Here is a 26,649-nt window from a genome sequence, read left to right as displayed (position 1 = left end):
TGCGTATGCCTAAGGATAATATACGCAATACAGCCTAGTTTAAGTAACAAAAAGTAAACAAAAGTAATGTATATGGCCCAAGGTTAACCCCCCGAGGAAGCTGACGCGAAACGCGTGTCAGGGTTTGTCTTTTCACCCCAGGTATGCATTCAGCATCTGCTGTGATTCAGTTTGTGGGATGAGGGTCTGTTATTTTTAGTGGGCATTGTGCAATTATTGTATGCTGTGATTTCTTATGCGCCAGCACTTTTGGCCATATACATTAATATTTTGGTACTCATATTTATGCATACATTTTTGTTATATAGTGGGCATTGATGCAATAGTTGGTTCAAATTATATTATGCGCCAGTATAGGTAATTTCACATCTATATATTGTCTGTCTATTCCCATTATTATACATATGTTGTATTCTGGTATTTAACCCATTAGAGGTAACTTTGAGTCCCATGATTCTCTATACTCATTTATGACACTGGATTTTTAGACAGACGCTCTATATATGCCTTCTAGCTATTACTTTTTGTTACTTAAACTAGGATGTATTGCGTATATTATCCTTAGGAATGCACAAAGCACTTTATATTTTTTTGCCTGCTTTTGGAGTACATCGTCTAACGCACATGCGTTTATGTTATACTATTGATGATATGCCTCATCGTATATATGCACAATTGTTTGCCATATGACCCCTTGATATGGTTTTATGTATTACCATTGGGTGGTGTTCACACCTGTATGTTTCTTCTCCTGTTTTTATGCTATATGGGCATTAATAAAATTAATTTGTATTTATCTCTGCAGTGGGGCGCTTCATTCTTCCTCTTTTTTGGATATCTATAATGAATGGGCAGCCAGTGTAATGACTGGCGAAGAGCGGACACGTCCGAGTACCGATTAGCCAGATAGACGACCCTGGCTGCTGCATTAAGTATGGACTGGAGAGGGGATAGTTGAGTGACGGGGAGGCCAATTAATAGAGCACTGCAGTAGTCCAGGCGGGTGTGGATCAATGCTACAGTGAGGATTTTTGTTGCTTTCATGGTGAGAAAAGGGCGGATTCTAGAGAGGTTCTTTAGGTGTAAGCGGCGAGAGTGGGCAAGAGATTGTATATGGGATGTGAAGGAGAGTTTGGTATCAAACATAACACCCAGACAGCGCGCCTGCTGCCGGGGAGTTATTGTGGTACCACCCACGGAGAGGAAAATGTCCGATTTAGGGAGGTTAGTAGACGGCGGGAGCAGAAGTAGTTCAGTTTTGGAGAGGTTGAGTTTCAGATAGAGAGTGGACATGATATTGGAGACTGCGGACAGACAGTCACTGGCGTTCTGTAGTATAGAGGGGGTAAGGTCGGGGGAAGACGTATATAGTTGTGTGTCATCAGCATAAAGATGGTACCGAAAGCCAAATCTGCTGATGGTCTGTCCAATTGAGGCTGTGTAGAGATAAGAGAAGGGGGCCAAGGACTAAGCCCTGAGGTACCCCAACAGCAAGAGGAAGAGGAGATGAAGTGGAGCCAGAGAACAAAACACTGAAGGAGCGGTCACAGAGATAGGAAGAGAACCAGGAGAGAGCAGTGTCCTTAATGCCTAGTGACTGGAGCCTAGAGAGTAGGAGATGGTGGTCAACAGTATCGAAAGCTGCAGATAGGTCAAGAAGAATGAGCAGAGAGTGGTCACCGTTACGTTTTGCTGTCAGAAGGTCATTGGTCACTTTGATGAGTGCAGTTTCAGTCGAATGTAGGGGGCGGAAGCCGGACTGTGAAGGGTCTAGGAGGGAGTGAGTGGAGAGGTAACGAGTAAGGCGGGAGTAAACTAGGCGCTCCAAAAGTTTAGAGATGAAGGGGAGATTGGAGACTGGTCTGTAGTTGTTTGTGCAGGATGGGTCAAGAGCGGGTTTCTTTAGTAATGGAGTAACAATGGCGTGTTTGAAGGAGGATGGGAAAATGCACGAGGAGAGGGAGAGATTAAAGATTGTAGTTAGGTGGGTTGTGACGACTGGAGAGAGAGACTGAAGGAGATGTGAGGGAATGGGGTCGCTAGTGCATGTAGTCGGACGAGAAGAAGAGAGGAGTCTGGAGACGACTTCTTCTGTGATGGGATCAAATGTGGAAAGTGAGCCAGGGAAGATGCAGGAAGGGATGGGAGTCACAGCACTTGGTGGTTGGGAACAGATTTCCTGACGGATATTATCTATTTTTTCTGCAAAGTGGGAGGCCAGGTCATCAGCACAAATGTCTGTGATAGGGGCTTGTGCTTTTGGCCTGAGGAGGGAGTGAAAAGTGTCAAAGTTTCTTAGGGTTGTTGGCTAGTGAGGAGATTAGGGTGGTGAAGTACAGTAGGTCTGTTTGGCTAGGTGAAGGGCAGCGTTATAGGTTCTTAACATAAATTTGAAGTGGATGAAGTCTTCTGGTGTGCGGGTTTTTCTCCATAGGCGTTCAGCACTCCTAGAGCATCGCTGGAGAAGTTTGCGATGTGAGCCAGGGCTGTTTTACTCTGTGCTTGGAGGTTCTGAGGGTGAGGGGAGCTACTTGGTCAAGAGTGCTTCTAAGAGTGTCATTGTAGTGAAGAACAGCCAGAATAGGACAGGAAAAAGAGGAGATTGGGGACAGTGATGAGTGTAGGGAGTCTGAAAGTGTCTGAGGGTTAATGGCTTGTAGATTTCTGACTGTGTGGTAGGTAGGAGTGAGCTGGGGTGGGCAAGGATTTGTGAGCGTGAAGGAGAGAATGTTGTGGTCAGAGAGTGGAAGCGGTGAGTTATTTTAGGTGGGAGATTGAACAGAGCCGGCCGAAGACCAGACCAAGGTTGTTACCGTCCTTGTGTGTCTCAGAGGTTGAAAGCTGTGAGAGGCCTAGAGAGGTGGTTAGTGATAGAAGCTGGGATGCAGATGTGGAAGTAGGGATGTTAATGGGGATGTTGAAGTCTCCCAGGATAAGGGATGGAAGTTCTGAGGACATGAAGTGCGCAGCCAGGCTGAAAAGTGGTCAAGGAAGTGGGTGGGTGAGCCTGGGGGCCGGTATAAGACCGCTACTCTGAGGGAGAGGGGACGGAAGAGCCTGATGGTGTGGACCTCAAAAGAAGGGAATAAGAGTGATGGAACTGGGGGGGATGACCTGGAAAGTGCATTGTGGGGACAGGAGTGTGCCGACTCCACCACCATATCCGTTTGTGGGTCTCTGGGAGTGAGAGAATTGTAAGCCACCATAGGAAATGGCAGCAGGAGAGACAGGGTCAGAATCCTGAATCCAGGTTTCAGTGAGGGCCAACAGAATAAGAGTTGTTCAGAAAGTAGTTGTGTAGGAAAGGAAGCTTGTTACAAGCAGACCGTTGATTCCAGAGGGGACAATTAAAAGATGGAGATGAGGGAGTGCAAGTAATATTAATAAGATTATTATGGTTTCGATATGAGGTAGGGTAGGGGTTGAGGTTGGGTGATGGTGGACCAGGGTTGGGGGAGATGTCCCCTGAAATAAGTAGGCAGATAAAGAGCAAATAGTTGTTGAAATTGTAAGTAGTTTGTTTCTGTGATGTGTTTGGGCAAGATGGGCTGAGGTTGCTCAGGAAGGTGATGAGTGCATGGGAGCTGTACATGGGAAAGGGAAGTATAGAGGGGCTGATGTGTATGAGTCGTGATGGAGGGGGGATAGGGTGGTGAATGTGGATGGAAAAGGAACACAGGATAAAAATAAAGCACATGGTTAAAGGGGAGAGCAAAGTGTGGGTTACCCAACTCCTGCCCTGACTAACTGCCATGTATAACTACCGTTATCCTGATGCTTAGCTTCTGTGATGCTTGCGTGCTGCACCCCACACTGCGTGCTTCCCCTTAGGAACTACTATATATATAGGCCACACTACAGGGTCAGGAGAGAGGGATTGTGGGAGCTGGTTGGGTATAATTTGGCAGCTGGGGCCAGCACACCAGGGGATGGTTAGATGATCAAGGGCACTAGACCAGGCTGTGTCCATATGCTATAGTGCCTTCCACCTGATAAGATCTAGAGAGGCCCCAGTCACAGATCTAAAGCAGTAAGTATTAAGGTACTGTCACTCTTAGCGATGCACCAGCGATCCCGACCAGCGATATGACGCGGTCAGGATCACTGGTGCATCGCTAAGTCGTCGCTAGTGAGCTGCCACACAGGCAGATCTCACCAGCAACATAGCAGGGGTCGGGGGTCGTTACCTGTCAGACGCGGCGATCCTGACGTCCTCCCGCCCGCGTCCATGCATCGCTCGTCGGCGCCACAGGAAGCCCAGTAGGAAGCGGACGACGAGAAACAGTCCAGGACGTTCTCGCGCGATCAGCGATAACCAGCGGGGGAGCCAGTCGGACGTAAGTATCATACATAGCGATATCGCTAGCAATATCGCTATAACGTCACAAAACCAGTGACGTTATAGCGATATTGCTAGCGATATCGCTTAGTGTGACAGGCCCTTTACATACAGTGCAACAAATGAATTATACCAAAGCTTTAGCAAGCACATTAAAATATGCAGCAAAAATGGTAAAGCAGCAGAAGTACGGAGTTGTACCATTTGGATATATTGCAGCAGAAAATAGAGGCAGCAGAGGTGGGAAGTTGTACCATTCAGGCTGCTTGCTAGCAGTGAATGGAGTAAATACATGCAGGGTGGCTCAGTTGATTACCATTTGGATATATTGCAGCAGAAAATAGAGGCAGCAGAGGTGGGAAGTTGTACCATTCAGGCTGCTTGCTAGCAGTAAATGGAGTAAATACATGCAGGGAAGACTGAAGCCTGTTTGAGGCCTTAGTTGTACGGGCACCCTTTAAAATGACTGAAGTCACAGATAGTCTGCGCTGCATTTTAATAATACAGGTTGTTGTATTTCTATTTCACCATTTATAGCTTGCAGTTAGTAGTTTTTCCTGGTTTGGCAACGGTTTTCCAAAAAGTTTCACTTTACAATGAGGGCTCTAGAATAAGTGAGTGGTCACTGTACGACTTGAGATATAAGGCTATGTGCCCACGTTGCGTGTTAAAACGCACACAGAAAACAGGACTCCTTCCCAGAAATCGCACGTTTTTTTCCGCGCGATTATGATCGCGATTTTGCCGCGATTTTCGCGTGCGATATTCAAGCACTATCCAAGCGATTTGAAGCATCGCTTGGAAAGTAATTGACAGGTTGGTCACACTCATCAAACAGTGTTTGACAAGTGTGTCCAGGTTTTTACTATTGAGGCCGCCTATGCGGCATCAATAGTAAAAGATAGAATGTTAAAATGCCAAAAAAAAATAAAAAAAAAAAAATCGGGGTATATTTACCTTCCGGCGTCCCGCGCTGTCATCCTGGGCCTCAGCGTTCCCAGTTATGCCTTGCGAGACCTGTGATGACGTAGTCTCGCGTTGCTATAGCGATCTCGCGAGACCGCTAGAGTCACGCAAGACTACGTCATCACAGGGCCTTGCCGCAAGGCATTACTGGGAACGCTTAGGCCGGGAATGCAGCGTGGGACATCAGAAGGTAAATATACCCCGATTTTTTATTTTTTATTCTTTTTTTTTTTTTACAGGGGTATGGTGCCCAGGGCCTGGAGGACAGTCTCCTCTCCTCCACACCGTGGGTACCAACCGCATACGAATGCATGGGGGGCGTTCTGTACACGATTTTTAAACGTTTTCGCGCCGAAAATCGAGGCAAAAACGCTTAAAAATCGCTACGTGGGCACACAGCCTAAATCTGAAATCACTACAATGGTACAAAGTTCTTGTGAATCCATAGATATTTAGATAAACAACATCTACAATCACAAGACTCTCTTACTATGGCTGTGAGTCATGGCTTGATGGGGTGGACAAGCTAGAAACAGTAATGTGCAGCTAGGTGTAATGGTCACTGACGCAGCTTCCGGGCTTTATCGGTAAGTAGGCTGCTTTCCATAAAAGGGTTGACTAATACTTAGAATGCGCACAGCAGCTTATATACACAAGGATCGGTATGCTGGCACAAATTAATCACTTCTGGACTAGCCAGCTTCTTACCCTGCCGTGGTCAGGCCAGACTGAACAGTTTTCTAATGCAAATTCTAACAGACCCATCATTATATTCCCAGAGTACACTAATAATGGGTGTCATGTTTCTAGGATGACTACAGCTTACATCTGCCCACACAGTATAATTGTATTGGCATTGCACAGGCATGTCCTGTTGGCCCTATGAAGAACAGTAAAGTCAACTTTTCAAGCGGATTTATCACCAAATTTCACAGTACAAATCTGTTAGACCGGATGAGGCTGGCGTACATTCACAAGAATTATTCATCCATTAAAACAGTTTTCCGGTGACGCTCACTTCTGCATTGGAGGCAAGTGGTGTTGATAACATTATGACCCCCAATCTCCCTGCAACCTGTGCACGATCGGCTGGTGGTATCTTATGCGTCTTATTCTAACAATACAGTGCATTTGTCTCAGCAGCTTATAGACTTGTAACGTCTTGAACACTGCTTACCACCAATGAGACCGTAAGCAGCAGTAAGGCTAAGTGCCCACGTTGCAGAAATGCTGCGGAAAAGTCCGCAGCATTTCCGCAACTCCCTGCCGCGGGTAAAACGCATGTGGAATTCGCATACATTTTCCAAGCATTTTAAGCTTGCGCTTTCCAAGCGATTTGAAGCATTCCGTGGAAAAGTGATTGACAGGTTGGTCACACTTGTCAAGCATAGTGCTTGACAAGTGTGACCAACTTTTTACTATGATGCTGCCTATGCAGCATTAATAGTAAAACATAAGTGTTAAAAATAATAAATATGGATATTCTTACCTTCTGGCTGTGCACGCGGCGCTGCCGGCAACTTCCGTTCCCAGGGATGCATTGCGTGAATCACCCCAGAAGACGTAGCGGTCACGCGACCGTGACATCATCTGAGGTGATTCTCGCAATGAATCCCTGGGAACGGAAGTTGCTGCCAGCACTGCATGCACCACTGAGGAGAACAGGGGCCGCCAGAAGGTGAGTATATCCGTATTTTTTATTTTAATTCTATTTTTAACAGGTATATGGTACTCTCCTCCATGCCCTGGGTACCACCCGCACACGAAGCGCTCACTTCACGCATGGTGGGCATAGCCACGTGTGTAAAGTGAGCGTTTCAATGCAATCCTATGGCTGCGGAATCGCCGTGATTCCGCAGAAATAATCGACATGATGCGGATTTTACCGCTATGCAATTCCGCAGCGGAAAAATACGCAGCATGGGTACAGCAACTGCGGAATCCCATAGGATTGCATGAGGATGCTTTTTTTAAGCATTTTTTATGCATTTCCGCTGCGGCAAAAACTCAGCGGAAACGCATAAAAAACGCAACGTGGGCACACATCCTAAAGATCCCCCTTTAACAGAGAAATAAAGGTCTGCTCAGATTAAGTCAGATTTGGCTACAAAGGGACTGTCCAGACTTGGGGCACAAGTTTGCAGTCGCTCTATGTGACTGCAGACACTATAAAGAATCTCTGGTACTGGTAGCAGGTGGTCATGTGATTTGCATAGTTCTGACCACATTCCAACTAGACATGCCCACCCTTGCTCAATTCACTTGCATTGAGCAAGGTCGCACACATCTAGTTTATCACATGACCACATGCACGCAAAGCGCATACTCGGGCTCACGTGCTTGTCGCCACCACTGGAGAACCACACAGCATGCGCCAAGTGTGGATTCAGAAGTCTTGTTGTCTAGGGTTAGGGAACCCCATTAAAAGTGCTCACAGACTTGTGACAAAAGTCTGTAGTTACTGACGTCATGATTTCCTGATATTGCGGTGTGAGCAGCGATAGTATAAAACAGGGCTGTGTAGTCGGTAAGCCAAGCCTCCAACTCCTCCCTTTCCCTGACTCCCGCATACATGCTTCACCTACTGAGCGTGTACATAAAGGGTAGAACAGATTAATGTTAACTAAAAGCCTCAATTCTTAGATCAGGAACAAAACAGACATTTATAGAAATTTCAGAACTTTCCCAAATTTTTATTAAAAAATATTCAGCAGTGCACACAGCATTGTACTACAGTACCCCAATTTATTATATATTTTACAAGTCGGAATCTGTCCATTTTATACAGACTCCAACTCTCCCAAAATAGACACCGATTCAGACTCCGCAGTCCTGATGTGAACGCATGCCTGTGATTTGCATATTTGCAATCACTCGCCAACTAGACATATTTGGCTTCTCTCAATAGAAATGAATTGAGATAAGCTGGATGAGACTATTTGGCGAGTAACTGCAGGTATGCAAATCGTATGCATGTGTTCACATTATCTCCTGCTCACACCGGCAATACCGAGGAATGATGACAGCGAGTGCACCGCAGGCTGTTTTTGATTCAGCAGACTGCAGTCACAGAGTCACTGCAAACTTTTGTCTCAAGCCTGGACAACCCCTTAAAGGCGCTGGTTTCATATGTCTGTGAAACAAGTATCGTGATCAGATCGGAAACCCCAGCCCGACCACTGGGTTTCCTGGCTTGAGCAAACTGCTACGGATATACATTTGAATCAGTTATCGTAGGTCACGAGTCAGGTCTTCAGATCCGAGCAAGTTCTGCAGCAACTATACCATTAGCTGCCACCCCAAAAATCTGGTTGCTAGGGCTAACAGAAAGCACCATTAATAAACAGTGATACACTGCCTGCATGCCACCATACATATAAGATAGCTGTTGGCCAAAGGATGGTTCAGGAAAGTCATTTCTCCCATCTGCCCAAACACACGAGAAGCGGCTCGACTCCTCTGGAAAAGGTTCACCTCTCAACAAATAAGATCAGCAAATGGAAATCCAAAGTGCCAGATTCTTCTCTCCCCCAGCATCATCTGTCAGGGAAGAGAGTCGGGAAGCCCCATACACATTACACTGTTGGCTGGCTATAGTCTAATGTGTATGTAGGTCTTAATGGGTTGTGTGATCCAAATCGATGAGTCTGCAGTCAGTCACTCTGTGTGACTGCAGACCTATGAATCCCCCCAGTGCAGGCACTGCACGCTACAGAGATTCGCCGTTTTTGAGCCGGGACCAGAGTATATGTATGAGTTATACTTACTCCAAACAAGTTGATAAGGTCTCGGTTCCATACATTTGTATGGAGCGAGTCTACACCCTCTAGTCGGCCTTGCCCACTGGATGGCCCTGACCACTGGCCAGGAGTATGTATAATTCATACATTCCCTCCAGTCTTGTGCTAGAAACAGACAAATCCCAGCAATAGTGCATGTTCTTGAGAGGATTCATAAGTCTCCGCATAGAGTGACTGCAGACGTATCAATGTAGACTGGATAACTCATTTAAGACATGACTCAGAGCCGCAAGCCACACTGCTACAAATTTGAAAACTAGACCTTAGGACCGTCCCAACTGGGCACACTTTGGCACTGGTGGGATGGCTTATTTTTAAATCAAAAAGACAGTTACTTACCGGTAATGGGATTTCTCAGATCACATGACAGCACCACGGAGAGAGGGGATCCGCCCTTCAGGGACAAGAAACCTACAGATAAAAAAGGCGGTATCTCTCCCTCGCATCAGTTGCTTTACAGAGCGTAGGAGGACCTCCAGGTTATTACGAATAAACATTTTAACCATAATACTTATAAGCAGCACCTCATGACCTATACATAAATCACACACAAACGAGAGCATGCTCACCCACAAGTGACGGGAGGGAATATAAGTGTGCCGTCATGGGCTCTGAGAAATCCCGTTACTAGTTAGTAACTATGTCTTTCTCCTTCTCCCATGACCGCACCACAGTGAGAATTATATCTTAGGGAGAGAGGGACCACAGCCTGTAAAACTCTTCTTCCAAAGGTTAGATCAGAAGAAGTGGCTAGGTCTAGCAGTTAGTGATTACAAAATGTAGAACGTGATGACCAAGTAGCAGCCTTACAAATCTGCGCTATTGATGCCTCCGAATTTTCCGCCCAGGAGGTTGCCCGCGCTCTCGTGGTATGAGCTCTTAGAGCCTCTGGGGGCGACATTCCCACTAGATGAGTAGGTCAACGAAATTGCATCTCATCCATCTTGCCAAGGTACTTTTTGAGGCCTTGAGCCCCTTCCTAGGCCCCTGAAAGCATACAGAGACTCATCCTTCCTACACCCTTGGGTGGATGCTAGGTACTGAATCAAAAACCTTTTTATGTCTAATGAAGGGAAATTCTCTTCTCTTACATTTTTGGGGTTGGAGCAAAAGGAAGAACTACCTACCTCTTGGAACGGAGATGCTACCTTGGGCAAGTAAGCAGGGTCAGGTTTTAAAATAACTCTGTTGTCTAAAATTTTGGTGAAGGGAGTGCCTGCAGATAGGGCCTGGATGTTGCTCACCCTACGTGCTGACGTCAGAGCCACTAGAAGGACCGTTTTGATGTACAGAATCTTGAGCGAGGCGGAATCCAAGGGTGCAAAGGGGGGACCCTTTAGGGCTGATGAGACAAATTTAAATCCCATGGAGGCAATTTCTGGTTGATGATGGGCCTACACCTTGTGGAGACTCTAATGAATTTTGCTATCCAATGTTTGCCCGCTACATCTTCAAGGCCCCCAAAGCGGCCACCTGAACCTTCAAGGTGCTAGCAGCAGGCCCTGCTCTAAGCCTTTTTGTAAAACTACCGGAACTTCTGGTAGTACCCAAGGGTCGGTGATGGAAATCATCCTCAGCCAGGAAACCATAACTCTTTTAGACCAAAAAGTGGCTATCAAGATTACTCTTACCCTGTCTTCTCTGGTCATCCTTAGAACTAAAGGGATCACGATGACAGGGGTGAGAGAAGGCATAGGCCAGGCTCTGATTCCACGAAATCATAAAGACATCTAGAGCCTAAAGGTTCCCTCTGGGATATATGGAACAAAATGAGCCTACCTTCCTGTTATAAGAGATCTATGACCAGGAGACCCCCACATTTCCACAATCTGGCTGAAAATGGACTCTTAGTACCCATTTACCCTATTTCAACTGAGTGTGGCTCAGAAAGTCTGCCTTGTGGTTTTCTACCCCCCAAATGTGGAGTACCTTCAGGGAGAAGAGATTGCTCTCCGCCAATCGGAGTATCTGGGTTACGTCCATCAAAGCCCGTGACCTGGTTCCCCGATGGGGGGATGAACCCCCCACCTTGTGGAGCTTGCATCCGTGGTGACTATTCGAGACACTGTGGTCACCCAAGGGACCCATTTGGTCATATTGCCCATTTCTTTTCACCAGCCCAGGGAACGAAGTTTTAAAAGACAAGTCATATGATATTCTAATTGACGTTTTAGAGAGCTATTTTTTTTTTTTTTTTTAAGATGTCCCACTGAAGCTCCATGGTGTGTATTGGGCTGAACCGATGGCAAACAGGAGGTTACGGGCCAAGCAGGGACATGGCCTTTATCAAAGTCATGGATGGGTATTGGGATGCCTTCAATATCTGACCCACAAGCTTTTCCCTTTTGTCCTCTGGAAGACGACACTCTTGTTTCTGGGAGTCTAGCAAGAGTCCCAGGAACTCCTGTACCATCTTTGGCTCGATCTTTGATTATTTTTTAGGTTCAATAGCCAAGCTAGGTTCACTAAAGAGGTCATTACTCTCAAGTTGCAACCTGTAATGTTGGACCGAGTTGCCTATCAATAGGAAATTGTCCAAATAAGGGACGATCAAGATGGCATGTTCCCTCAGGTGTGACATTGCTTCTGCCACCAGCTTGGTAAATATGCAAGGGGCCACCGAAAAGCCAAAGGGAAGAGCCTTGTATTGAAAGAATTTTATTTCTCCCCTTATGGAGACCGCCACACTGCGGATCTTTTGAGAGTCCTTTTGTATGGGGATGTGATAGTATGCATCCCTCAAGTCCAGGATTGTCATAAAGCAATCGGAAAACAATATTCTGATGGCTGATTTTATTAACTCCTTCTTGAAAGTCTGACTCCTAACATACTTGTTCAGTTTTTTCAAGCTTATAATTGTCTGGAAGGATCCATCTGGTTTGTTCACTTCTTTCCCTGGGGAGGGGGAACCTCCTGGAGGACAGCTTTGTCCAACAGATCCAAAACCTCTTGTTCCTCTGCAGAGGACCATAGAGGAGTTACTACAAAATTCAGGAGTGGAAACGAAAGACAGTCTATCCTTAGACCTGACTTGATTAGGCTTAGTATCTAGGTACTGTTCTAAATCTTTTCCCAGGCCAGAAGGAAGCGGGATAGTGCCCCCCACCTGGGAAAGACAGTCACTTGGAGGGCTTCCTATCATGCGGGGCTGTGGAGTCTGAGTTAGTTTTGGTTGGAGTCGGAGTCGGTAGAAATGTACCGACTCCAGCTTTAAAAAAAATGTATTAATATTTCATAATTGAACTTTCATATGAATTTTATAAATGTTACTCAAATATATATGTTCTATCAAACTATGAACAACAGTGATAAGCAGTTCTGCTGGAGATAGAGATATTTCTTACTTCTTGTGTGTCACTGTTCTCCACTGCCCTTATCGAATCTTATACTTGGTTAACCTCATGCTGCCCCAACCCCCCTACTTACAATGTATGAATCTGAAAGTGAAAATGTGTTGCAAATTCTTAGTAGTAAAGCTCCTCCTCTAGACTAGATCATACTAGGTGTGCGTCTTCCAAGCATCTCACAGCTGCCTGCTACTCAGAAGAGGAAGACTGTAAGAAGTATTATCCTTTCAACAAACTTTGCATCAGTTAACTGTGAGTACATGAGGAATAACAACAGTATTACTGACCACTATATCAGTTGTACGACCTGGCAATAATTTTGTACAATTGTTTTTAGGAAAAACAATTGTCATTTGGATTGTGAATGCAGAATTAAAAACCTGAGAATGTCAAAGAAGCATCACATTAAATCAGCTGTATTTGAACATTTCACCATCACTCAAGATAGAAAACATTATGTCTGTCAGTGTATGACAAATGATCCAGACGAAAACAAATGCTGTGAAGCCAAGATGAGTGCATATTCAGGCAAAGATAAAAATGCTCCTACCAAAGCTTCTAATCTAAAGAGACATTTACAGTGCTTTCATCCAGAAGTACTGAAAGCAGTGGATGAGAAAGACTGCAACCAAACCAATGAACCAGTGCCCAGCTCTTCCAGCCAAACAAAGGAGCAGAGAACTTTGCAGCCATCAGTTGCAAGATATTTTGTCAGTGACAAAGTTACTGTGACAATGACAGTAGATACATTTAAAAAAACAGATCATAGAGCTTGTTGTAAAGGATAGTGTGCCTATTTCATTATTTTCACAACCAGCTTTTGTGTGTCTGAATGGGGAAATGGCCCGCAAGCTTGGTGTTTCTCTGGAGAGAGAGAGTATTAGAAAATTAGTAATCAAAGAAGCTTTTAAACAAAAGGAAGAACTTAAAAAAACTCTCAAGGGACGCTTTCTGTTTCTTAAACTGGATGCCTGCACACGTCACAGAGTGAACTATTTTGCCATCAATGTCCGATTTGTTTGTGACAAAAATGAAATAGTTACCAAGACATTGGCAGTAAAAGACACCAAAGCTCATCACACCAGTGAGTTTCTCCAGGTCTTGGTGGAAAAGGTTCTGCAAGACTATGAACTTAAAAAAGAGCAAGTTCTTTCTGTCGTAACTGACAATGCTTCAAATATGATAAGTACTATTAAGCTAATGAATGAGAGTAATGATGGTGACCAGCAGCTAGAAGAACATTCTGGGTCCACAGACACAGAAATGTTTGAAATAGAGGAACACAGTATTGTAACTGAGGAGCAAACTGAAGTTGCTTCAGATGAACAGCAACATGATAGTTTAGATGATCTTGTTGAAACTGTGTCAATATGTTCTTTCATTCATCACATGCGCTGTGTTGTGCATACGCTACAGCTGGCTATAAGACAGTCTGCAAGAAGGACATGCTGCTGCACTGATTGGCAAGGTGAGAAAATTGGCTACTGTTGCCAGAACCCCTAAAGTTGACTCAATTTTGAAGAGACGTGCTGGAAAAGGGGCAATTATTGATCAAGCCACACGATGGGGCAGTACTTATTTAATGATTCAGCGCTTGGTTGAACTGAAAACCTTTCTTGTAGACATGGCTAACCCTCAACTGACGCTAAATGAAAGTCAGTGGAATCAGGTGACTGAGCTGGAAAAATTGCTAGAGCACCCATTTACAGTGACTAAAAAATTACAAGCAGAGGACTTAACTCCAGGTATTTTCTTAAAGAAGTGGAAGAACCTGATGTTTCGCCTGTCCCAAAGAGGAGGGTTAATTGCAAGTGGCATTGCTACATCAATGAAACGGAGAGAGGAGCTACTATTACAAAATAACATTTTGTACATTTCAGCAGAATTTTTCATGTGCACTAAAAGAAATTGAGAAATTTGACCGTTCATCAAAAATAACAGTGCAACAAGCGATTCCTCTGTATCCTGACATTGTCAGAGATGTTGCCCGAGTGGTTACTGCTTTGCCACCAATACAAGTTAGTGTAGAGAGGTTGTTCTCTGCTCTCAAAATAATTCGATCAGATTTGAGGGCATCCATGAAGGAGGATCTGACAGAGGCAATACTTTTTCTGAGGACAAATTTATAGATTTCTTCTTATTAACTACATAAAAGTGTTTATTGCATATTTACTTACAGTTTAGAAAAGTTTATAAAAGTTATTTGCTATATTCTAATTGTATTCTAATAAATGTAGTTTTTGCTCTAAGTGGTCTGATTACTTATATGATGGTGAGAAACTGAATAAGCACGATGTTTAATATTTTACAACAGTAAATTTGTTGTTATGAATTGGCCATTTATGAAGGAGTCGGAGCCTGATAAAATCCAGGAGTCGGAGTCGCAACTGTGGCTTACCGACTCCACAGCCCTGCTATCATGAGAGGAATTTTCGAAGAAAAACCATCTACCTTTCTTTTTTCCCTCTTGCCATCTATTTTGCTCTTGAGGAGGCCTCCTGCGGAAAAATGTCTTACTCCAAAAGGACCTATGTAGGGATGGACAGGTTAGGGAACACCTTTTTCTTATCCTCCGCTTTTTGAAGATCATCATCTAGTGTAGCTCCAAATTGAACATTTCCTTCACAGGGAATGGAACATAATTTTGATCTCATCTGTATGTCTCCATGCCAGCATTTACGCCAAAGTGCTCTACGGGCTGTGTTAGAGAGAGTTGCGGACTTGGCAGCCAGTCGAACAGAGTCAGCTGACAATTCAGCCAGAAAAGCTGCAGCTCCCCACATTAAGGGAATGGACTATTATCCTGTCTCTGGATACCCTATCCCAGAGCTGTTTATCCAATTGGTCTAGCCATATATCATTAGGGTTCTGGAGGTGCAGGTTGCTGCTATAGCAGGTCTTAAACTGCCTCCTGATGTTTCCCATGCATCTTTAAGGAAGGAATCTGCCTTTTTGTCCAGCGGGTCTTTCAAGACTCCCATGTCCTCAAAGGGGAGGGCAAATTTCTTGGAAGCCTTTGCTACTGTTACATCTAATTTTGGGATCACTCACCAATCAGACGCAGCTGTGGGAACCAGTTTTGAAGGAGGAATAGGGTCCACTGATGGGCCTTTTGAGCTGGAGACTTGTCCACCGTGCTGGAGCTCCTGATCTGCTGGGTAGAATGGCTGCATGAACGTCCACTACGGTTGGTTGAAGAATCATCCTGTCGCATCTCCTTCCTTCCTCGTGGCTGCTGCAGTTTATCTTGCGCCTACATTTCTACAGGGAGCGTCTCACCCAGCTCCCTTTTTAAATGTAATGCAGTCTGGGGTGTCCCCCGTGCCTCTTCCTGTTCCACTGCCGGAAGTTCCTCCTTCGGTCATGTGACCCCCTGGCCACGTAATAAGGAAGCGACTCTGGTCCGGAAGCTCGACACCGGAATATGGTGTGGAAGCTGTGCCCCCCCCCCCCACACACACACACCTCGAAAGGCCCCTCGGTCCCAGCAGTGGCGGCTTCACAACACCGCACCAGCAGGGGATCCCCATTGCCTGTACTGGTGTGGCTAGGCCTGGACGCCGTCTTTTCTTGTCTTCTATTCTTCAGGTACCCCATACTGAAAGTTCCCTGTCAGGGACAGGAAACCATCTGATGAGAGGGAGAGGTACCGCCCTTTTTATCCGTAGGTTTCCTGTTCCTGAGAGGCGGATCCCCTCTCTGTGGTGCGGTCATGTGGGAAGGAGAAACAGTGTTAAGTAACTACTCTATGCCATTTATATGCACTATTGCTTTTGACTTCTAGCAAGTAATACGTTTCTCTCTGATGTTTTCACATTGCCACTAATGAAGCCATGTCTTAAGTAATGCTCAAAATCATGATATGATAATGTTCAAGAGGTTAGTGCACGTAAACCACGATTTTATTCCCATATCGACACTCAAGTTTATTTCAAAACAGAAAAATGTAGCAATAGGTATTCTGGAAACTGTATCAAGCCACCGTTATACCCTTGTTTTATCTTACTGTATCAATATATATTCAGTCTAGTACTAAGTAAACAACACTGTCCCAATAGATTAAGGGACCCAAAATAAATACTGTACCCCAGGGTGACAATTCAGGACTTGCATAACATATTCCCAGGGGAGCTAATCAAGTGCAGTAACTGATGCAAAAATTTATTCTAAAAACTGCAATTATCTGTCTCATTACAAAAAGAACCCACTCTCCTGACCTCATATTTCATTATTTGCAGCAGTCCCATACAAGTCCCAGCCTGTCCACAAAAACTGCATCCAAGGCTGGTTTCACACTAGCGTTTTATCACGCAGCGTATCATGCGCTATCGGTCACATGCGCAATGGTCCCCTATCTTTAACACGGCGAGCGCAGGGTCTAGTGCTTGCACGCGGTCATCAGCGTTTTTGTGCGCTGCGCGTTTTCCAGGTGTGCGCCCAGACGCGACATGTTGCTAAAAAGACACATGCGCACGTGTGCGCACGTAAGGCGCAAAAAAATAACATTACAGTATATGGGGTCGCATGCGTGCGCATGGACGTGCGCACGTCAGCGCTTTTTGCGATTTTTGAGTAAACAATGTCTAGACACTTGTTTAAACCACCCATTACACAAGCAACATTGTTTTGGAGGAGTGTAGATAAAAGAAGGTGTCTGCAGTGCCAGACCACTACTCTACAGAGAGCCTGCAAGACACAGCCTGCAAGACACAGCCTGCAAGACACAGCCTGCAAGACACAGCCTGCAAGACACAGCCTGCAAGACACAGCCTGCAAGACACAGCCTGCAAGACACAGCCTGCAAGACACAGCCTGCAAGACACAGCCTGCAAGACACAGCCTGCAATCTGCATCACCAAGAATGTGAGTATTCTTAAACCTAATGTCTGCCTTTTCTTTCAAATGTATTAATTTACTTTTTTCTTTTTTTTTTAAATTGCAGCATGTCTTCTGGATCGGAATACTCACCATCCCAGCAAGAACTGGCCCAAGCAGAGCGTAAGGTGAGTATCTTCCTTCCTTTGGGTAAGTATAGCTGCTGCATCTGCAAATGTGTAATAAATTTTATTCTTTTTCAGACATCATCAGACCAGGCAAGTGAGGCCGAACAGCGGGAGGAGCCTAGTCAAGTCCCGGCGAGGAGACGGATTGTAAGTATATAGTCTTTGAATGTCCCTTTTTTAAATTATTTTTCCCTTCCTTTTTTTCATCTTCTATCTTGCTTCTTTTATTTCTATTTTTCTATCTTTTTCCTTCAAAAAAATTTCCAAGATTATAATGTATTTTTTTTTTCTAGGTTCCACAACGGGACGAAGACGTCTATCTGGACAATGAGCACCTGATCCGCCTGGTCCAGGATCATGTGCCGTTGTGGGACAGCCGTGACCAGCAGTACAAGGACACTGTGGTGACCCGTCAGCTCTGGAATGAGGTGGCCACAGCGTTGATGTATGGCTGGGACATCGCCTCTCCAAGTTCCAAAAAGGTGTTTAGTATTTCCATGCTCTGTGATGCCGCATTGACTCTTGTTCCTGATGACACTGTTGTGTTTCCTGCTAGATAAATTCTAGCAGGAAAAACAGTGTCATCAGGATCAACAGTGACTGTATTGTATTGCTGTATTGTTCCTGTTTTGACTCTTGTTCCTGATGACACTGTTGTGTTTCCTGCTAGATATATTCTAGCAGGAATAACAGTGTCATCAGGATCAACAGTGACTGCATTGTCTATTGAATTCTTTTGTGATGCCGCATTGACTGTTTGCCAAGTTCACTCAGGTGTGATGATACAGATGTTGCCACCAGTGCATTGTATAACGTTTTTTCTTTGTTTTTCCAACAGTGAACAAAGTCCGCACACGTTAGCGCTCGATGAAGGACCGCTTCAACACTGATGTTCGTGCTGAGGGACAGGTTCACAGTGGTTCAGCGGCAAGGACCAGAACAAAATACCGCTATCATCGCGAGTTGGCGTTCCTAAGACCGGTCATTGCCACCAGAGCGTATTTTTTTTTAATTTGTGCTTTTCTATTCCACAGCAGTTGGCGCTGGTAAATGCATGATACTAATGTTTTTCTTTTCACAGCACCGGGAGCAGCACCCTGCAACCTGTCCCTGGAGCGGTCCTTCATCAGACGACCTCGGACCCGTCCCAGCCATCCAACAGCCAGGAAGCAGCTTGCAGGTCAGCAACACGGACAGCTGGTGACCAGAAAGCTTGTCAATCAGGTGTTCCCCTGTCCCAGGTCTCTGCCACTGGTTATGCGGGCACTTCCCGCCAGCGGCAGAGGGCCTCGGACAGGAATGTCATGCCCGTGTTCATGCACTTGTGCGAGGCCTTTCATGCCATCCTCAAGGCGCTGTAAGATAGAGTGGAAAGCGTTTTTTCACTCATGGAACACCGCTTTCACTCTATCGACAGTCGCCTTGACCGTCTGGAGGCCGACCTCAACAGACCAGCGCACCATTTTTTCAGTAAAATTGAACTGGGCATGGCGGAACACCTTAGTCCTGAGCAACAGCTGAATGTGTTGCCTGCCTGCAACACTGCTTACTTGCAGGCTATGCAGCAGAATCGGTATGTGCAGCAGTCAGTGGTGTCATTTCCAACTGTGCCACCACTGACTCGCTACACCTCACTACCGACTTCTGCTGCATACCACTGCACAGCCACCTGCATTCCAAGCCAAGCCGGACACCACTACACCACACCAATGCCGAGTGCTGCTGGACACCACCCCTGCCACCACCATGGCAAGCGCTGCTCCTGTCTGGAGCACCACCACCCATACCGGTCCACCATCGTGGAGTACCACCACCACAGCACCTGCTTGGACCACCACCACATATTCTCCTGTTCGAAGCACCGCCACCACTCCTCATCATTCTAGGAGCACCGCCACCACTCCTCATCATTCTAGGAGCACCGCCACCACTCCTCATCATTCTAGGAGCACCGCCACCACTCCTCATCATTCTAGGAGCACCGCCACCACTCCTCATCATTCTAGGAGCACCGCCACCACTCCTCATCATTCTAGGAGCACCGCCACCACTCCTCATCATTCTAGGAGCACCGCCACCACCGAGCATCAGAGGGGTGACCCACATTCCCTCTTTAACCAATCAAGGCCACGGTCCACCAGCTCAAGGCGGTCAAGCACTGTAAGGCGGTCACACAGTGGCAGTAGGTCCAGGCAGGAGACTCCTGCACCCAAGAAGAATAAAAAACAAAAGACTTTCTTTGTCCCTCCCCCTCTCCTCCTAATGTGTCTCACCCTGCCTCCAGTTCTATCCCTGAGCTCCCTTCCCCCACTACTTTCGTCACCCATTCCCCTAGAACCCCTTCCTCGCCTCTCCACACCCCAAAGTAGCACAATCTTCCCCCAAACGTCCTTCACAATAATTTTTTTTTTTAAATAAATGTGCAATTCTGCTTTCACCTAATACGTTTTGATTAATGTGTCTTTTACTCTTCGCCACGACAGCACCCACTGGAGGTATCGGATCCGCCCATTTGGAACAGGAAACCCTACAGGAAAGATAAAAGGGGTGGTCCGCCTTTCCTCCTCAGTTTTGGTTTCCTGTTCCAAATGGAGCAGGATCCTGCAGGATCTTACCTGGGTCATGCATCCGCCTGTGTGGTCTCCTCGGGAACGGCAGGGGCTGCGGTCCGGAAGCAGCGTCGGGGGAGATTCCGTTTGACGGCTCCCCCCTCGTCTGGTGGCATAGTGGTGATGACCGGGTCCGGGGAGGGCCGCCCGGTCTTACCAGGGAGCGGGCCGGTCCGGCATCCGGAGGCAGAATCCCCCCCCCCCCCCCCCCATCGGTGGGGATACAGTGTGGGAGGTGAGGCCATGAGCGCGCGAACCGCGCGTGTGAGTAGCGGTGGCGCAGGAGCCGGCCGGCGCCCGACGCTCCTATACCCCGGAAGTAATGGTTGAACTTCCGGGGTAGGATGGCGATGACGCGGCGCATGCGCCCTGACACAGGGCGACTTCCGGGGGCACGACAGGAGTAAAGATAAAACAGCGCTGCAACGATGGAACCATGTCGTCCCCCGCAGAGTCGCAGACCCCAGGAGGGGATTCAGCTGGGGGCAACTCCACCAGGGACCGCAGCGCCAGGACAGAGACTGCCCGCAGGAGCGAGGCAGCAGAAACCCGATCCAGACCGTCTCAGCCATCCAACCCGGTATTAAGCTTCACTGGGTGAGTGTGCAAAGTATATACTCTACCTATTAAGCTAACCTCCTCCCCCCCCCTCTCTTTACCTTTGACCTCCCACTTCAGTCAAAGAAAAAGGAAAAAACTAAACAAAGAATGCGCATTATGTTCAGAGCCTCTCCCTGACTCCTACCCCAAAAAACTCTGCAAACAATGCATGAAAGAGACCAGGCAGGGGTCGACGATATCTTCTAAAGATATCCGAGCCATAATTAGGGAGGAAATACAAGCCATCAACCGCGCCAGCACTCCCTCAGAGTCCAGTCATAAGAAACAGGTCGTTGTTAGTTCAGAGTCAGAGGAAGAACAGGAGTTAAACTCAGGCTCCGCATTCACGTCTTCATCGTCATCCTCGGAGATGGAAGGACGCGCATGTTTTCCACTGGACAGCGTAGATAACCTAGTAAAAGCGGTTAGAAATACTATGGGGTGTGAAGAGGAAAGGGGAGCCCAAACCGCGCAGGACATTATGTTTGCGGGATTGGCAGAAAAAAAGAGGAGATCATTTCCGGTGATACCGGCAATTAAGGACCTCATCAAAAGAGAGTGGGAAAAACACGACCAGAGGGGTTTTCTCCCATCAGCCTCAAAACGGAAGTATCCGTTCACTGATGAGGACGTATTAAAATGGACTAAAATACCAAAGGTGGATGCCGTCATATCCTCCACTTCCAAACAGACCTCGATCCCGGTCGAGGACGCAGGATTGTTAGCAGACCCATTAGACCGAAAGGCAGAATCTTCGCTCAAAAGGTCCTGGGAATCCACCACCGGGGTATTCAAACCCGCAATAGCCAGCACATGTACTGCTAGATCAATGCTGGTATGGCTAGATCAATTAGACCAGCAGATTGAGCAAAGAGTGTCAAGGGAGAAACTGCGTGCAGCCATCCCATTGATAAGAGGTGCAGCTGCCTTTATGGCAGACGCTTCAGCGGACACCCTAAGACTGGCAGCGAGGTCGGCAGCCCTGGTGAATAACGCCAGACGCGCGCTGTGGATAAAAAGCTGGAAAGGGGACGCACAATCAAAATCCAAAATTAGTGCAACCCCATGCGAGGGTGAGTTCCTCTTCGGGAAAGCCTTAGACGAAATTCTCGCCAAGGCAAAAGAGAGGAAAAAGGCCTTCAGTGATTCTCCCATTCCGTTTTATAGGAAAACCTTTAAGAGACGGCCATTCGGGAGAAGACAATCGGACAGAACGAATAGATGGGCCACGAAAGACGAAAAGCAGAAGGGTACCATCTTCAGAGGGCCAACATATAGGAGAGATAAAAATTAAGAGTTTAGACCCACCAGTTGGGGGTAGATTAAAATTTTTTTTTACCAAATGGGAACAAATTACGTTAAGCCCATGGATTTTGAACATAATCAAGGAAGGAATAAAGATTGAATTCCTTCAGATCCCTTATGAGTTCTTTGTTATAACTCGCCTTAATTCCTCAGTCCAGCAAAAGGCTCTCGAAGACGAGATTCGAGTCCTACTAGCTAAAAAAGTTTTAGTTGACGTCCCTGAGGAACAACAGGGTAGAGGCTTTTACTCTCACCTGTTTTTGGTTTCTAAACCAGATGGTACGTTTAGAACCATTATTAATTTAAAGAAGCTTAATTCATTTATAAAAAATTATAACTTCAAAATGGAATCAATTAGATCCACTATAAAGCTTCTTTTCCCAAATTGCGTAATGGCAGGGATTGATTTAAAAGATGCTTATTATCATCTCCCTATTCACAATAGATTCCAGAAATACCTAAGAGTCGCAGTGGAAGTCGAGAGCAGGATTCGTCATTTCCAATACGCGGCTATGCCCTTCGGGCTTTCCACGGCACCAAGAATATTTACCAAGGTGATGGCAGAAGTGATGGCCTACCTTCGCCAAAAGGACACACTGATCGTGCCATATTTAGACGACTTCCTAATAATTGGGAATTCAGTCAAACAATGTACTGAACGCGTGACTGACGCAATCTCCTCTTTTCAGAGCCTTGGCTGGATCATCAATATCCAAAAGTCCAGACTCGATCCACAATCTCTCCAGACATTTCTAGGATTTCAACTAGATTCCTTGACCCAGAGATGTCTACTACCTCAGGTAAAAATCACCCTCACAAAACAAAAAATACGAGCAGCTATAGATAAACCACGTGTGTCCTTGAGAGGAGCAATGTCACTATTAGGATCACTAAATTCTTGCACCCCGGCAGTCCGGTGGGCCCAGTACCATGTCCGTACGCTACAACACCAGATCCTCCAAGAGGATAAGCGACATAGTGGTCATTTACAGAACAAAATAACCCTGTCACAAGAAGTCTTGACTTCCCTAGAGTGGTGGTTAGATGATGACCATTTATGTTCAGGAGTTCCATGGGTTATAGTTCCATCCTGTATCGTAACCACCGATGCCAGTCCCCAGGGCTGGGGAGCCCACATGGAGAATGGGTTTCATCAGGGAAGGTGGAGTAGAGAGGAATGCGAGTACTCATCTAATTTAAAAGAACTGACTGCAGTGTTCTATGCTCTATACAACTTCCTTCCGCAGCTCCAACAGAAGCATGTCAGGATCCTATCGGACAACACCACCACAGTGGCCTATATAAACAGACAAGGAGGAACTCGATCAGAGACTCTGATGTCTTCAGCGGCAAGAATTTTAAACTTAGCAGAAAACTATTTTTTGTCCCTCTCGACCCTTCATATCAGAGGCGAGAGCAATCAAAAGGCAGACTTCCTAAGCCGACACACTCTACGACAAGGAGAGTGGTGCCTCAATCAGAAGGTCTTCAGGGACATAGTAGCCTTATGGGGACAACCCGAGGTGGACCTTTTCGCCACAAAGGAGAACAGGCAGATAAAAACATTTGCCTCCCTATCTCCGTCAGATCACCCAGACATACTAGACGCCTTTCTAGCTCCATGGAATTTCAACCTGGCGTATGCGTTCTCTCCATTGATCCTCCTACCTCAAGTAATTCGGAAGATCAGAGACGACAAAGCAAGGATAATCTTAATAGCACCGTTCTGGCCAAAAAGACCGTGGTTTTCGTGGCTGCAGATTATGTCAATAACAGATCCTTGGGTCCTTCCTTCGACTCCCAATCTACTCTCCCAAGGCCCCTTTTTCCACCCTCAAGTGCTCAGCTTGCACTTGACGGCGTGGAATTTGAGAGGCAGTTACTGAGGACAAGAGGATTCTCTGAGTCTTTAATTACTACACTACTACAAAGTAGAAAACAGTCCACAACCCAAATTTACACTAGAATATGGAAAAAATTTCTTCAATTCCATACAGTACCTTATACAGCAGAAGTTCCGATAATCCCAATCTTGGAATTTCTGCAGAAAGGGAAAGACTTAGGCTTAGCAGTAAATACGCTAAGAGTACAAATATCGGCATTAGGAGCACTATATGGCCATAATATAGCAGGCAACAAGTGGATAACTCGATTCATTACAGCATGTGAACGAATAGCTCCAATCCACATACCCTCCGTCCCTACATGGGATCTAAATCTGGTCTTAAACGCCCTAACGGTAGACCCCTTTGAGCCGATCGACACAATACCCTTCAAATACTTAGCACTTAAAATGGCCCTCTTAGTAGCACTGACCTCAGCTAGAAGAGTGGGTGATATCCAGGCCTTGTCAATAGATCCACCTTTTTTCCAAGAATACCAAGACAGATTGGTATTAAAACCAGACCCTGCCTACCTGCCAAAAGTGGCAACAAAATACCATAGATCTCAGGAGATACTCCTCCCAACCTTCTATAAAAATCCCTCTACTCCGGAAGAGCAGAAGTTCCATACTCTGGACGTCAAAAGAACTGTCCTAAAATGTATTGAGAGGTCCAACAGTTGGAGGCAGAGTAGGGCCCTATTTGTTTCATTTCAGGGCTGTAAGAAGGGGTATGGAGTCACGAAGAGCACCATTTCCCGGTGGATCAGAGAGGCCATTCGTTTAGCCTACTCCGCAAAAAACGAAGATCCTCCAGGGAACATCAGGGCGCATTCCACCAGGGCAATGGCAACCTCTTGGGCGGAAAAGGGAGATGTTCCGATTGAAACTATATGTAAGGCGGCAGTTTGGTCATCCCCTTCTACCTTCTATAACCACTATAGACTCGATCTTTCATCAACCTCTGACTTAAGCTTTGGCAGGACTATCCTTGGCACGGTGGTCCCACCCAGGTGATGGTCTCTGGAATCTCTCCAGTGGGTGCTGTCGTGGCGAAGAGTAAAAAGCCGGATTACTTACCGGTAATGCTCTTTTAATGAGTCCACGACAGCACCCGCTCACTTCCCCCCCTAAAGATATCAATAGTTAAAGTATATCAACCGAATAATGGATAAGAAAGATGTTAAAATAAGAGAACATTGCCTAATCCTTGGCGGTCCTTCTGGTACTCTGAAACGTAAAACTGAGGAGGAAAGGCGGACCGCCCCTTTTATCTTTCCTGTAGGGTTTCCTGTTCCAAATGGGCAGATCCGATACCTCCAGTGGGTGCTGTCGTGGACTCATTAAAAGAGCATTACCGGTAAGTAATCCGGCTTTTCGCCGCCTACACACACTGCGCCGAACACTTTGCGTTTTTGCCCACACATAGCTCCATTATAGTGACACATGTTTCTTGTGTCATTCCTGGAGATATGTGTAGTCATAAACACAAATATATGACTTGTATTTTCCCCACCAGTCTCTTCAGTATGCTAATATTGCACAGACTGAATAGAGGATGGTGTTGAGTGCAAGGCATATCTATTGTTACCTTGCCAGGTATAATAAAAAGTTGAGGGTGGTGTGTTTTTACCATCATCAATTCACTTATTGTGAGACAAGGCCAGGGGATTCTAGATATACCTTGTAATTAACCACATCCTCTATTCAGTGTGTGTTGAATAAACTCAGGAGATGGGGAAAATACATGTCATATGTACAATACCCTGGCCTTGTATCATAACTATATCACACCTGGCCAGGTGAATACACGAGTTAACCTGCAGCGTCGCTTCAGTCTGCATTATCTATTTCATGCAGACTGGAGCGATGCTGCAGTTTAACTCAGATATGTATACACCTTCCCATGTGTGATAACATTCTGAAGTCAGGATGCGTTAGTTTGGGCATCCTCACTTCAGCATGACACCAGGCCTGGGGATTGTAGAAGTTGTATAAACTTTATTATGTCTCCAGTCTGCATTCAAACTCAAGCCACAGTGGTGATCCTACAAATAATATTTATAGTCACATGGTCAGGTGTCAAAGAGTGACGGATGCTAGTGCATCCCCAAATCATTATTTGTAACATCAGGCCAGGTGACACAAATATTAGTTGCATTATCTCCACCGTCGCTGCAAATTGAACACAAACTGTAGAGATGATAAAGGACATACAACGTGTGTGTGTGTGTGTGTGTGTGTGTGTGTGTGTGTGTGTGTGTGTGTGTGTGTGTGTGTGTGGTCACCTGGTCAGGAGTGCTAGTAAATTCATGATGCACAAAACACAGCATCATGAATTCACTGGTACACCTGGCCAGTTGATTATTGTATTGGAGTGTAAAAAGACAGAGTGCACTCAGTACAGGTATCAAAACAGGTTTTTTTTATTAACATACACACAAGAAAACATTTTTATACCATTTGATCTTGCCATTCTACCCGTCCTACATCTGAGATTAAGTAGGCCGCAAATTGGTCCCTCTTTTGGCCAACTTCAACGGATGACCTGAGAGGGTGCTGAGTGAATTCAGGCAATGGGTTAGGAGCTGCATCATCGAGTTCAAAGTTCGGGTGCTCTTTAGCCATCACAAAATTATGTAGAACCACACAGGCCTTCCCCACCTCATCCACTGTTTCCAGTTTCAGATTAATGGCTGTGCCGAGAATGCGCCATCTGGAGACAAGTATACCAAAGGCACACTCAACAGTTCTTCTGGCCCTGGTCAGCCTGTAATTAAAAAAACTTTTTGGTGTGG

The 26,649-nt window shown here is 45.9% G+C and overlaps 2 protein-coding genes across 2 annotated transcripts in view; one reads left to right on the top strand and one right to left on the bottom strand.

Annotated features, from left to right (window-relative positions):
• Positions 1–26,649, bottom strand: part of NXF1 (nuclear RNA export factor 1) — a 130,561-nt gene that overhangs the window by 92,862 nt on the left and 11,050 nt on the right. The gene's annotated exons all lie outside the window — the stretch shown is intronic.
• On the top strand, positions 21,304–25,603 carry LOC141058390 (uncharacterized). The gene is made up of 2 exons (XM_073554647.1): positions 21,304–22,769; positions 23,217–25,603. Exons 1-2 carry the CDS (start codon positions 22,314–22,316, stop codon positions 23,853–23,855), a joined length of 1,095 nt encoding a protein of 364 aa, XP_073410748.1. The 5' UTR covers positions 21,304–22,313; the 3' UTR covers positions 23,856–25,603.

The sequence above is a fragment of the Dendrobates tinctorius genome, unplaced genomic scaffold, assembly GCF_039654945.1.
Source record: "Dendrobates tinctorius isolate UK_male_01 unplaced genomic scaffold, ASM3965494v1 ptg000211l, whole genome shotgun sequence".
NCBI lineage: Eukaryota > Metazoa > Chordata > Amphibia > Anura > Dendrobatidae > Dendrobates > Dendrobates tinctorius.
This window is presented reverse-complemented; position numbering and strand designations above follow the sequence as displayed.

What these genes read in the sequence shown, in the direction of transcription:
- LOC141058390 (XM_073554647.1), top strand. Translation starts at nt 22,314, where the DNA reads ATGGAATCAATTAGATCCACTATAAAGCTTCTTTTCCCAAATTGCGTA. An exon ending in AGAGATGTCTACTACCTCAG is followed by an intron (nt 22,770 to 23,216) that starts GTAAAAATCACC and finishes TTCCTTCCGCAG; the next exon opens with CTCCAACAGAAGCATGTCAG.